Source organism: Chiroxiphia lanceolata, chromosome 1, assembly GCF_009829145.1.
Source record: "Chiroxiphia lanceolata isolate bChiLan1 chromosome 1, bChiLan1.pri, whole genome shotgun sequence".
Classification (NCBI taxonomy): domain Eukaryota; kingdom Metazoa; phylum Chordata; class Aves; order Passeriformes; family Pipridae; genus Chiroxiphia; species Chiroxiphia lanceolata.
The window spans coordinates 35,300,823-35,315,960 of NC_045637.1; the positions used below are offsets into that span (position 1 = coordinate 35,300,823).

A 15,138-nucleotide genomic window follows, 5' to 3' on the forward strand; every position below is an offset into this window, starting at 1 on the left:
GGACACTAAAAACATCATTATTAATCAGTATTAAATTCACTTCTGGATGGACTATAGTAGTGTACTAGATGGAGTTTTGAAGTGTATATTATCAATGAATCCATCTAAATTTACACCCTGGATCTATGATGTCACAGTAGCTAACTCGACAGCTGTTTCATTTGCTTTTTAAGTGACTGTACCTATTGTATGCCAAATATGCCTTCAAAACTAGAAGTTTCTCCAGTTCATTTATATGTTAGACTACACCTCGTAATAGGGACAGAGATGAGGACCTGCTCTGGAAAGAGAAAAATGCTGCCAATGCAAATTACCTGCAGAAATCAAACATTCTTATTGGCCATTTGAGGGATACTTCTCTCCACAGTGAGCTAAATGTAGAGAATTGACTTAAAGTTTCAGCATACAAATATAAATTTTAGTAACTATATAATATAGTGAAAAGAAGGCCTTAAAATTCAAAAGATTAAATTGTTGGGTTCTAGGCTGGATTACATCAGATTGAGTTGTAATACCTAACAGATGAGCAGGCACGTTTATCAACAGCCAACTGTGACTCACCCTCTTGCATAATTCTTAGTTGAACACGTATCCCTAAAATGCCTGGCCTTAATAAAGGTTAAAATCCTTAAAAGCAGCGTACCATTCTGTGTTCCCCTAGAATTTATTTTTGCTTACAAGAGAACAGCAATGTTTCTCTAGGTCCCTGTTTTCAATGTTGTGATCCCAACAGCATAGATGTAATGTGATTAAATCAATCAAGCCTTTTCCAGTAAATCTGCTGTGCATGGACAATGGGCTCATGAAGTCCCTGGAAGGATATAATGCAGATTCAACAAACCATCTTGCGTTAACGAGACCATATTTTTGTCAGACAAAATTAAGTCCACTCTAATTACAATAATTATCTTGAAAAGAAGTAATTTAAAACTGACTATATTTACCATGATGGATAATGCCATTCTCTAATAAAGCTTGGCCAAGATGAACACCTTCTTCAGATTTGTGTATCTCTCCAATTTCCAACAGCCAGGACACAAATTCACTGAAATAAAAACAGACACAGAAAACAAACTTTACATGTCATACTACTGCATTTCCATCTCCATTACTAGTGTTTCTAACTAGTCTAGTGAATGATTCTTAAGCCTAGTGATCTTCAAATTATCATACCCCCTTTATTTTGATGTAAACACATATGGTTTCCCATGAGATGTTTTCTTTTTTCTGCTCAGAAGTTTTCCATGCATAAAGTTTACCTGGCACATAGTGAAGACTTTCCATGTTTTCTGGGATTTCCTAAACTAGCATAGCCACATTTGACCAGACAGACCAATATAAGGCAACCCCAGACACACATACTGCACCTGCCCAGGACAGATATGTCATGACGACAGACCACAACCACAGCATGACAGAACAGTAGGCTTGTTACTTCCAAGGTGCATCCAACATGACATCCTGAGCATATACACCAAGTATATACTTCATGTGCAGGAAATGCCTGCCTTGTACCACAATAAAACACGCAGTTCAGAGACATCAAGTTTATGGCATACGTGTATGTTACAAATCAAAAGTGTAATGAGGTAGTGCAACCTTCACTGCCATGGGTGACCCAGAGGACGGCAGAAGTGTTCTTCAAAAGGGTCCACTACAAATACAGCACAGAAAAGTGGCCATCTGATGGTAGGTTTAAACAGCTCCTCACCATGAGTGTATTCTTTACCTGCTTCCAACAACTTCACTGAGGAAATATGACTCAACCATAACTCAATCATTAATCTTAATCCTGGTTTCCATTCTCTTCAACTATGTCACTTCTGACAGCACATAAGAATCTCCCAAGTTTCATTTCCACTTTTAAACTCAGTGGTATCTTCCTTACAATTTGTTTGTGTAAAATTTGCTGTACTTTATAGAAGTGCTTTTCATGCTTAACCATCTTATGGTCAAATGAAATAAGTGATAAACCCTTTTTTTCCATACACACATTTTTAGGGTATCTATCTCTTTCTCTTTCATTCAGTCTTAAGATGTAGGTATAATATGGCATTATAAAGATTCCTCTGATAATACGGGTAAATTTTTAACTACATAAACCTTACTTAGTAACTCTGTTCTTGACACTCAAGCAAGAGGAGGATAGGAGCAGTTTTAGAGACAGAGATTGGTTTAGGTGGAATAAATAACAAATAAACTTTACACCCCAAAATAGTCATTACAGAGACAAAATACATTAAACAAGTTGGGAATCATTTCTTTAAAGAAACTAATTCACTTGACACACTTTCATATTTTCATCATGCCTTTGCAGCCTTGTCTCTTTAACAGAACTATTTTGCAATATGAGTATATATTCATAAATTTTAGGCAGACCAATTTACATTTTGGCTAAACACTGTGAGGCAAATAGGCCTAACAGACATTGCAAATGAAGCGTGGTTTTCGCAGAATCCCAAAGAAGATTTAAAATGTGGTTTTATATGGTAAAAATTCATGCTATCAAACACATATAATACCTTCCAAGAAAGCATTTGGGAAAAGTGGTTAATTTCCTCTTCCTGTCTTTGATGAGATTCCCTTGTTTGCACATCATTTTGTACAGTCTTTCTCCTTGCTCAGAGATCATCACCCAAGTGTCCTGTTCCATGCCCAATTTTAAACCTGCCAAAAATGCATTAAAACTTTATGAAGTGATATTGCCATTATATTTCAGTATCTTCCCCAAAATGGAGAAGCAATACCAATATTTTAATACAAAAAAAAAAAAAGGAACTGTTTTCCATTTTTTTTCAACAATCAAGTTAAACTATGAACATCTGATCCTCATAAGACATAACCAAAAGATATTTTTAAGTTCTTTATAGAGAAGCATTCAACATCACCACTAACTTTTTAGTAATAAATACTAATGCTGTGATTTTCAGATTTCAGTATATGAATATTTGCAAGGCAGTAGTCATGTCTTCACACGTTTAAAATAAAAGAACCTTGGTTTCGTTTTTATCATGCGATAATAAAAATGTCTTCATTTAAAGGAATATTTTTCAAATTTCCAATTAATAGTAACTTGTTAACTGTTATAAGTATGTTAGTTTCACATCAGATTAATTCACCCCTTTTCCACAAAAGCATATATGTGACTTGATTTTTATTTGCTTCAGGATTTTTTCAACAATGGAAAGCTATCAAGGGGTTTAGTTCAATATTTTTTACTGGTTTTTTTTTCTGTTTATCTTCTTGAAAAAATCATTATGTTTTTTGAGTAACAGATTAACAGATGACCAAATCCAGTTTTTGTTGAATTATGCATCCTATGGCCATTCACAGAAGCTTGTGTTCAAGGAATACCACTGACTTTCATATCCCACACACTTTCTCAATAAACGAGTACTAATGCTGGACAGAACCAGATGTTTCTTGAATGTCTTGTGTACATGTTCTCAGTTTCTGTTCAGATTTTCATTATTTTTAAACTCTACATATAACTGTACAGGCGACAAGTGGTGTCCCTCAGTACTCTGTCTTGGAACCGTTGCTCTCCAGTATCTTCATTGATGACACAGACAGTGGGATCAAGTGCACCCTCAGTAAGTTTGCAGATAACAGGTGTTTACAGGAAAGCCACCAAACTGACAGAAAGATTTCAGTAAAATTTTCCAATTCAGCTTGATTTCTCCTAGCAAGAAAATACAATCTATGAAAAGGTCCTAGTTCATAATTCCATTACCAAAGCTGAAAACTAAATTACTACATTAAGGGCATTCTCTCCTTTTAGCTCAGCTTCTGCTGCATGGATTCCAAATAAAAGTATAGGTTGAGTTTCTCTAAGTCCATTGAATCTCTGAGTCTTCCAACTCCTTTGTTTTTGGATATTCTGTGTTGCAACCTGAATCTACGTGTGCCCCAGATCCTCTCCTCTTTGTTTCATGGTTGTCTCCTTGTTTGGCAAACCCACTGAAAACATCAGGAGCTGAAAATTTCCACAAATTTTTAGAATGCTAAAATCTTAAGACATGTCTTGGCTTTTGGATAGCTACCTCAGACCTCAAGCTTGCCAAGGTTTAGCTCAAACTCATCCCTTCTACCAGCTGCTCAGTTTATTAGTGTGAAATAGTAAGAATTCATCAACATAAAGTACACCCACTTAATCTTTGTATTTCTTATCTGAGGTACCAAGAGCCCAAGGGAGTCAAGAAACTTAACAGTGAAGTGGAATTTACTGAAAACACTTCAGTAGGTTCCAGACAAGGTCCTATACAGAAGCAGACAAACCTGGGTTTTGTTGTATTTGACAACATCTCTACCACATTGCTTTGTCATTCGTTATTTTAAAAATGTTGAGGTTTTAGAATGTTAAAGCATCTTTTTAGCTTTTCTGCTATTAATTCCTGGTGACACTATTAATTAGCCAGTGCTCAAATACCCTATTTGAAACTCTGGTCCTACAACAGATGTTCTACAAGCATCCAGTATTCAACTTGAAAAGACCAAAGAAAATATTGTTAGTCTCCATTTACAACAGAAGCACAAAACAATAATTACTGCAACAGACAACAGAAAATCTACACAATTCAGGAAAAGCATTGCAGACCTAAATACAAGGTCATATTTTCCTTCAATATAAGGCTGCAAACAACATTACTAATATGGATATTTTAGCTTGCAAATGAAATTAGCTCCAGAAAATTATGATGTGTCATCTTTCCCTGCTTCTACTTTGTGCTGGGTTCACCTTGAACACATGAAGTTATTCACGGTCACATTTGAGATCAGGATTATATTTCATCCAAGTATTCTTTCACCTTAATTCAGTTATTCAAAAAGATAGTGGTTTGCCACTGGTGATTTCTTAATTTTTTAGTAGGGGAGAATACATTAAAGATGGGGTGGTGGGTACGTTCTGTACCATTTCACTTCAGATCATCCGCATTAAAATCCAACACTGAAAGCCTGCTCATTTCAGCGATTCAAATGGCCATCGCAAAGGGAATCAATGCATAAAAATCACACAAGGCATTTAAGACAGACCCTCAGATACCATAAACCATAATATTACACAGGTCTCAATGAGTTTATGACAATTTATACTGGTTGAGGACAAGTTATAAAATCACAGGTTAAATCATCTCCCCATTTCCAAAACAGCATTCATTATCAGCATACATGATTCAAGACACAAAGCCCTTCCTAGTACAAGCTTGATTTATTTTTCCCAAGCCGTTGTTCATAAATCTTCAGGGGAATCTGACACCACAAGTTTGCCTACCAGCTGGTTTTCTTTATATCTCAACATAAAAATACAACATGGCTTTCTGGCAAAGCAACACAAGGAAGTTTATTAACCTACCTTTTCTCCTCTCTCGCTCTTTCAAAATTGCTTCCAGCCATTCTTGCTTCTCTTCAGGGGTTTTTGCCATGCATACAAACCACTTATTCTTTGCCGTGTTGTGGATCTTCCAGCCATTAATAACAGTGTGGCCACTGCTGTGGTAGTCAGCTAAGAATAGATAAAATGGCTTAAAGAGTATCAATTCTTACAAAAAGCAATAGTTGTTACAATTAGTAAGAACTCTCAGTACACACAAAGCCCAGGAGATAAAGAAGAATAAAAATTAAAGTTACCTGTGCCACTTGTGAACTATGTTATAACTTAATAAATTGTAGTTTTAATGTTTAGTAAACAATGTCCTTTGTAAAATGTAACAAAGAATTGCATAGCATATGGAAGAAGGTGTAAACTCGACACTAAAACAGGCAGAGTCCTATTAAAATAACAGATAACAGTATTTAGAGTACTTCTGTTTGTGTTAAACTGTAATAAATAATTCCTTAAACAAACAGCATTGTGGTTTTGTCCCTTAAGTTCCTCAGAGCTGCTGTGCTGATTGAATGATTTACTACTAAGTTTAAAAAAGGACTTTACAGGGGGTAAAATACAATTTCAATTTGACAAGTAAGCACATTACATATATTTGGTGTATTTTTACTGGTTACCCAAATAAATAAATATCTACACTTACTAGTTTAAACAAACTGAAATATAATACAAGATGTTCTTTGATGTAAAAAAAAAAACCCAAACCCCAAATGCATAATTTTTGAAATATGCAATAATTTGAAATAATTTTTTTAAATAGCCCTATGTTCAGTGTGCACCTTGTAGGAGAGATAACAGCTGCTGATGTTCTTAGGTATCTCGAACTACTGACTTTTAACATGTAAAAATAACTATGATATAAAAATCAAACCCTTATTACTTACTAGTTATTACTTCTGTAACATTCTATTTCAATATGCTGGTCCATAAATCTTATTCAGAAATTCCAAAACTAATACCCTTAACTATCCTTCACTAAGATTACCCGCATTTCCTGGGGGAAAACTTGGGAGACATAAATTCCTTATGATAAGAAATTTATTTTTTTTTTACATAAAATACAGACTAAAAAACTAGAGCTAGCAACTACCATACGAAGTGTTTAGAAAAATCAAAGGTCAACGTTTTCTCACCACAAACTTTCATTAAGAGGCAAGAAAGTCCTAGGGCAAGTCCTGAACTACTATAATAACGACAAAGCTTTTTGTTTTGTAAATACTTTTTCATAATTCAGCCCTATTTTGTACGATGAGATGGGATTTTCTGAAACTGAAACCCTTGCTGAAATGCTTCCTAAGATTTATCATAAATCTCAGCAGACACGCTAGTATCCTTTCAATAACTTTGCATTTTAATTAGATGGAAAGCAGCCAAGCTTTGTGTACTGGGCTGGGAAATGTCAGGAACCACTAGAAAACCATGAGACTGATGACTAATTTCTAAAGCAACAAAACCTTCTAGTACTCAAAGCATGTAAGAAAGTGCAAGCAAGTCTATGTACAGGAAAAAAATGAAGTCAGGTATTTTTGCAACATCATGTTTATACCACTTACCTTTTTATCATATTTTTATTTGTATAGCCTATTCAGAATATCCTTTGTCCCTTTAAAAACACCATTTCTTGAAAAGTACCCATCATACTATTCAAGCACTCTCAGAAAATCAGAGTCAACAGTCAAGGGAAAAAATGGCTTGTCCAGACCCTTGAATATCTCAGTGTAGAGGTGACTTTTTAAACACACAGCTTCCTTGGCCTCTGAAGATCTCTAACTGGAGGGCCAAGAGCACTGGCAGTTTGACCACATTTATCTCATGCCACTACAAACTCACTGAATTTTGTGAAAGGCCCAATCACCAAGCTAGGTGCTACGACTGCCTAATGTATACAGATGGCAGTGAGTTCAGGTGGAGGAAGACATGTAACTGTCGCCCAGTTTTGCAACAATAAACCACTGCTGTGACGGCCACTTTGACTTCAGTCTCTGCCTTTAACTGCAACACCCTTGCTTTCTCTTTTGCTCTTCATGCTCCCCATGACTACAATCCTCCAAGGCTCCCATGAGCAATTTGTTCTCCCCAATACACCCATGCCCGTAGTCAAGAACATTTCAGCATTATGTTATCACCCCATATAAACTCCTACCTTCTTTGGACTTTTTGGACAAAATCTGGTCAAGAGCTGCAGCCATGCTGGCTGGCCAGCCAGGAGGTGTGCATATTCTGGCTGGCCAGCTGCACAGCACATACGTGCACTCTTCACATCATGTCAATCACAGCTGCCAGTCAAGCTAAACAAATAATTTGCAAACCTGACATAATGGTTACAGAAGGAAGAAGAGCATGAGACTTCAGTCGCTCAGTGTGAAGTCTGAACCAGCATGATCAACAAATCATTAAGCCTACAACATGACATCATCTTTTAATGTTACGTGGTAATACATTAATGCTTGTAATTTGAATTGTAATATATTTTTCAAAATTCAAGACTCAAACATTTGAGTGATGAATAAGAAGGAATTTGTTACAGCCATACATAATAGAATTTTCTTCTTCCCTTTAAAAAATAAACAGAAATCTCTGTATTGAAGGTCTTCTAAATTTCTCAGACTTGAGGTTCTTGGGAGCATCAATGCTCAGAAATACCAAGGAAGTAATTGCTGCACAGTATCAACTGCCATTCTCCTATGTACACTTTTTGAAGCAGCTTCTAGTTGCCATAATCATCCTCTATTTTTTCTGTATCATGCCTCATTTCAAAACAACAGGGGACAGAACTACCATACTATAGCAAACATAAATCTGGTATTTCCTAACTCCCAAGCGCTTTCCTTCATAAACTAAATAAGATTCATTTAATGGCTTGTGAATGTCTTCAGAAATATATTTTTCTTTCAAAACTGAGTTAGAAAAACTGCTACAGAAAAAAAAAAAACACATTACAATATATCCATCTTTCTAAAACTTGCAAGTGGCTGTGTAGCCACATTGTTTTAAGATCACAAATAATCTACCCTGATAGGTAATATGCATTCCACTTTAATCAGTGCAATTAGGAAAAAGCAGAGTGCATCATGGTGCTGTAACAAAAAAAGAAAGCTCACACCAACTGTACTGCTCAGCCAAGGCGTAATTTCATCAAAGAAAAATTGCTTTTCAGAAAAAGCTTTGTTAATTTCTGTAGGCATGTCATTAGCATGATAATAAACCACACTGGGAATCTGTTTTCCTATTTCTATGCTTCTACTTACAAACAAGGAAGACTACATTCTTACCTCTATCAATGCTGAGAGCAAATGTTCTCAGTTTGCCCTGTTTCCCGGAGTCCTATTGTATATAGAGACCTTTATATAAAGTGAGCAGGGGATCCCAAAATCTACAGTAAAGAACTGTGGAAGTATCATCTAGACTCAGTAGTCTTTAATGTCTGTAAAGAACTCCATATAGAGTACATGAGAGTCCTGCACAGATGTGAAAATACAAGCACTCTGCACTCATAGCTTCCATTCTAAATTAAGAATCATAGAAAGTAATAGGTAATAGATGATTAAGGAGCGTAAAATAATACAATAATACGCAAAGCTAATGTGAACGAGGCTCCAACAATCATATTGCTACACTTGGGAATGTGATGAGACAAAAAGAAAGCAGCAGAATAGCACTGGGTTACAGTTCAAACAGAGATGACTACAGGGGATGAGAAACAAGACATCTGGGTCTAACAAATGAGAACAGTAAAGCAAGCAGAACATAGGAAGGTTAAAGAAGGGCATCGTGATCTGAGTGAAAGAAAAAATATCAGTGTGAGGAGACAGGATAAACAAGTACCAGAAGGAAGGAGAACACCAGGGAGGGTACATAAAAAAGCAGGAGGGGGTGACAAGAAAAGGATACTAAGGTGTCAAAGTGTCACCTTTCAGAGAAATAACAAAAACATTTTCATATTTCAAAGAGGACCATTGAAAGGAGGGATGAAATAGCAGTAATTACAAGGAAAAAATATTTTAGGATATTGGAAAAACTGAAAGCGAAAATGTGATGATAAGTTAAAAAAACAGATAAGAATAATCATAGAGTCATACAATGGTTTGGGTTGGAAGGGACCTTAAAGATCACCTAGTCCAATCCCTCCGCAATAAGTAGGGACATCTTTAGCTCAATCAGGCTGCTCAGAGCCCCCTTCAACCTGACCGTGAATGTTTCCAGGGATTGGGCATCCACTAACTCTAATAAGCTAGAAATCAAAATAACCAAACCATTAACTGATGTCTCAGAAGTGGAAAGAAGTATGGATTTTGGAAATAATGTATATATAAAAGTGACAGGATTTGATATGGCTTAGGAGAGCAAGTGGGAAGGAAGCATGATAGCCATGAGGACTGTGTGCAAAGCTATAGAAAATGGGGACAGTAGCAAAATTTCCTGTGGCTGGAGGAAATTATACTACTGGTGTCTGGAGTGTAAAGGACGGCTATTTGTGCTTAGCCAAATTATACTGATGATTCACTGAGGAAGAAAACAAATACGCAGGAAGGAAAATGAGCAGCGTGAAAGAGATTAAGGACTGGATAGCTAGAACAAGTAAACAAAGAGAGGTAGGACAGATTTGAGCAATACAGGATAGTCATGGAAAGAAGACCAAAGAAATATTTTCTAACACCAACACTAAAAGTGTGGCAATATGCGGGTTGGAAGCAGTGAAAGAAGAATAGTTACAGAATTCCTGGAATATTCATCAGGAAGAGGTATAAGCCTCTGAGGCCACAGTAACATCAAGAGTTACAAGCAAAGAGATGCTGCCTTAGAAAGTGACATAATGCAAACAAGGAAACTTTTATTTCTAAAGCATATATAAGGAAGGTGAAAAAAAATAAAGGACTTCAAATAATACACAACAAGAAAGACTGAAACAGTCAACTCTTTTTTTTGCATAAACAAATTACTGAGATGTTATACAAATAAAGCTAAAAACTGGGCAAGAATACAGGCCAGAAGAGGGAAATAGCAGGATACAGAATATTGAATAAACTATATTCAAGTCAAACAGGCTTGAAGAAATTTATTACAAGGTACCCATGGACAGCTCAAAATCACTAACTAAATTGGTGGGCCTGGTGAAGGACATAGCCCAAAACAGATGTCAAGGAATTCTTACAAAAAATGTCTGGTAAGCACAGGTAATGAATCAAGTGTGACACCATAGTGCTCTACCTTATGTTCAGCATTTTCCACTATTTTTACCAAGACCTTATATGGTTCAGTAATAACATTGTTCATGGAACTAAGAAAAGAAGCATTGCAAAAGCTTTAGGGAACAAGATACAAACTCTGAATGCTCAATATATTGTAGAAATTATAAGATAAAACTCAGTACAGAAAAGAAGGTAGTTAATAGGACCTATTCTCAGACATTAACATAGTATAAAATATAACAGAATAGGCACCACTACTGCACAGAAGGCTCTGATGTGGTATTCTGGAACACAAACTAGAAAATTGAAAAATAATGTTCTCAGAAAAGCCAAACAACTCTGGGATTAATAGTAGACATCCCACATTGCAGCACTACAGTAATTATTCTGTCCTATGTAGCACCAGCGGAGTTTCAGGTCTAGACACTTCAGTTATGAATTCCAAGCATTTTTAATGTAATTTATTTATAAAACTGAGGGTTAATGACAAAAGATGGAAGCAAACTGAATTAAAAAAAAAAAAAACCTCCAAAGGGCAAAGAACAAAACCACACAAACACCACACATGAAAGACTTTAAAATAAGAGATGGAAGAGAGTCTAATTTGCTGCAATAAGAACAACAGGCAATTTGTTCTCCAAGTCAGTTCTAGACAGTTCTAGACAGTTCTACTGTCTACCCAGTGAATGAACAATTTTGAAAACAAGGAACTCAAGATTAGAAAAAGATAATCTTAATTTTAAAGAAATATTCAATTCCTATGAAGCTTACTTCCACTGTAGAATCATTGTCATTAATGCTCAATTTTAGAACACAATTACATTAAGAAATGCTTTGAATCCATAGTAGAGGTAGGACAAACCTAACACTACTTTACAGTATCACAGGAAGTAATATATAACTCCCAGAAATCTCCTCCAGGCTCACATATCTGCAGTGTCACTGCAAGTTTCATTTATTTTTTTTTTTTTTTTTTTAGTTTTACGTTAGAAAGGCCAAAATGTTTCAGGTTTTATTTATCAATTGTAAGGAAAATTAATAATTGTTAAGCTCAAAGGTTCAACTCAATTTTCTAAAACAAAAATTGACATGTGTAGGAATACTTTGGTTTTTCACTTTATTAATGTATGTCAGGAAAATTTCAAGCAATCATATGGATTGTATTGCTAAAGATATTTTAAAAAAACTTCCTTATGTCACAATTCCAGCATTTATAGTGTTCGAGGTTTCACTTCAACAGAGGTAAGTTTTCCATTGCTTTTATAAATATACCACATACCTAGGAATAAGTTCTATAAGAGCGCTGAAATGCTGTAAAGTGAAGTTAAATATGGAATTTCAGCTGAGCAATAAATGGCACCTTATTTTATTACTCTGTTCATGTTAGCATAAAATAGTTATCTATGACCAACCAGCTAATAATGGATGACATTGCTGTCATCCATTCAACAGAAGCAGAACTTGGATACTAATAGATAGTGCTTTTGAAGTGGCATCTTACTCTTTTTTTCTAAATAGAAGGAGCACTGTCAACTCCCAAAGAAATCAAGTTGCATTTGATTTCAGCAGCTCGAAGGACTGCTCTGTAAATGAGTAACACAAATATACTCACCTGTTCCATCATCTACATTCTCTACTTCCATCACTTCTGTGTTTATTCTGCCCCGAAACAGGTAACGGTGGCCATCTGCAGATGTTTTGCTGTTCTTCAATCGCCTGATTAAAGAAAGAGCAGATCTGAGCACGTCATCCACCACCTTCTACATTTCTGCACTGCTACCTGAACACATAGCATTTAAAGACCACTGTAAGAATCACAGTACATTTATACATGTGCAATTGAGCTGTAGAAACCATTGCTGAATGGGACACTGCTGTTGGTAACGCAAAGATGCTGCTGCTGGTAAGAGTTAGCTGCCAAATGCTGGCTGAATGAGAGTTCATCAGGAAAGTGTAACTCAGTAAAAGCTTTGTTCCAACACTTTGGCTTCTATATGCCATTGTCTGCCATCAAAGACAAAATAACGCATTGGGAGAACCTTTCCTCTTGACTGATGTAGTCTTCTTACGTTAGTCTAGAAATTCAGCAAAAGGGTAGTTTGAAAAAAATGAAATAAGAACATCTTTGGATATAAATCTTGGCCTACATATGTTAGCCTCATAAGTGGGACTTAGGTATGGAAGAATGAAGACAACAGTTTTCCTATCTAACATAAGGATTAACCAAGAATTGTAATTAAGCATTGCTGAAATTTTGTGGCAGTTTCACTGCAATATATCCCAAAACACTTTGCATTGCTGTAACTCTGTTCCCAGTGAAGTCAAGGCATTTAGAGAACCCCAGTTCTAGACAGCTTTTCCCATTTCAGATAAGCCAGGGATTATTTTCTGTCCATTTTTGCCTATAATGATAATTAATACTGTATATCAACCAAAGGTCTGCTCCCAAGAATTAATGATCATCTGAATTTTAACCTTCACTCACTCTAAAGAGGAATTAATCTTTACCTGCTTCTCAATCATTACTTCATTATTGTCTAATGAATAACTCTACTATACTATAAATGTCTTATTCAAAAATTGAATAATAGATTAAAAAAACAAACCAAGAAAAGCAAAACCAGCAGCAAGCATAAAGGTTCAGTATCACCCAGTTTTTCTCTCTAAAGTGAGAGAAATCCAACAGCTTTAGTGACCTTTATAACTGTGACCCCAAATATAGAAATCCACATTTATACAACTCTGCTGCAAAATGATGCTTAGAAATTACATAAATTATCTCATACCATAAAGATAGGACAATTTTTGTAAAATTATCAAAGTGCAAAGCTCCTATGAGCAACACCCTCTTTAACTATGTGCCAATCAATACCCAAAGTATCTTGCTGGCATATAATCAATTAATTTCCCACCTTCAATTCTGAAATTATGTTCTAAATTGAGTTATTCTTATGTCTGTAGACATGTCACCATGGTACTAGCTAATGACATGTCCGACATGATTGCTCAAAACTGAAGAAACCATAGATGATCTGTTATGATTTTGAGATTTTCATCCAAAAGTGCATTTTAGCTAGAATACAGCTGCAAAAATATGCAACTGAGTGAAGGAGAATTGAAAAGATAATATGTACTCAGTAATTGCTGGACAACAAAATCTAGCAAAAATTATGAATTCTGAAAAGAGTATGTATCATGTATCCAGGAATCTGTCAAAGATCTACCCAGTAACACGTATTCATCGGCCACTCAAAACCAATTTCTGGATCAAAGAGACAAATTTGAGCATCAAGAGGGATGGCTGTTGGTAAAAGAGCCCTTACTTCTCAGAAGCATTAGAGAACTGAACATTACCTGTAGAAGTTTTTTGCTCAACTGAGGAACTGCTCCTTGCAATGCAGCAAGCAGCAGCTTTCTGGCTCTTTTCCCTGATTACAAATATACAGCTTGAAACTCTTGAATCTGTAGAGATTTATTTTACTGCACAAGCTACATTACTAGTTTGTTTAAACTAAAAATTCAGCCTGTTTACCCTTCCTAGAAGAGAGCGAGGTCATCACATATAACCTGCTGTGGAAGGCTGACAAAACATTGTTTCTCCCTGCGCTTCACCATTAGGATGTTGCATTCATATACCATGTTTCCAATGCTTGAATCTCTAAAACCACTACCTTCTATACTGCAGTTCTAACGGAACAGCATACACATGATTAGCTCTACTGTGAGAAAAATACATTATTTTTGAAAGTAATCATTTACCTGTGCTTTTTTTTGCAGTAGACCAAGAGGTTATCAAAAAGAAAAAATATCCTCTCTTGGATATTTCCTGCTGAAATTTTGAGTAGTAGTCCACTTCGCAGCATTTCTGTGCACGTGTCTGTAATGTTAGATCCCTAAAATCAATTGGAAAGAAATTTTTTTTTATTATTCTGTGAGAACTGAAGTACTCTTGTTTGCATCAATTACGGAAAAGTTTCTTACATAAACTCACAACCACAACAAATCTCTGGAAATACTAAGAATAAAATTCATGGTGATTTATTGCATTGTAATTACATAGTAATTTCTAATGATGCTTAACACCAGCTTTGTATTCATGTAGTAGTGGGGGGGGATTGTGGCTTTTTTGAATAGATACAGTTTAATCACCAAAAGTTTCCAAATTATATTACATCTGTGCAGAGACCGCTCCTGAAAATCAGACCAACTTTATCCAGTAACTCTTAGCCTCAGTAACTTTACTCAGAAATATCTTAAAATGGGGCTTTACAAAACACCACCTCTGCCACGATGAACTTGGAAGCCGAAGCAACCTAGGAGTTGAAGATCATTAAGGGTATATACTTCTACAGTAGACTAAGCTAAACACAAAATCAAAAAGACAGAAAGATAAAAAATTGGGCAAGGCTAATAGTGGCATGCACAGATAGGACTGTCTACTATACTGTATACTATATTCCTCCTAACATACTCTGAAGACATCAGAATTTTGCTAAGCTTTGCATGTTTCAGATGAAACTTCCCACGCCTCATTTTTGTCTCAAGAGAGATAATTCTTTCATGTGA

At 35.7% G+C, this 15,138-nt stretch overlaps 1 protein-coding gene across 4 annotated transcripts in view; it reads right to left on the reverse strand.

The window, feature by feature from the left end:
• The window catches only part of PREX2 (phosphatidylinositol-3,4,5-trisphosphate dependent Rac exchange factor 2), a 166,070-nt gene that overhangs the window by 92,467 nt on the left and 58,465 nt on the right, over positions 1-15,138 (reverse strand). For all 4 annotated transcript variants that reach the window (XM_032699591.1, XM_032699584.1, XM_032699597.1 and 1 more), the window contains 5 exons: positions 14,332-14,465; positions 12,185-12,288; positions 5,354-5,503; positions 2,523-2,667; positions 945-1,045 (listed from right to left, as the gene is read on the reverse strand). In XM_032699591.1, the coding sequence (XP_032555482.1) occupies positions 945-1,045; positions 2,523-2,667; positions 5,354-5,503; positions 12,185-12,288; positions 14,332-14,465 (634 nt within the window). The remainder of the gene's footprint in view (positions 1-944; positions 1,046-2,522; positions 2,668-5,353; positions 5,504-12,184; positions 12,289-14,331; positions 14,466-15,138) is intronic.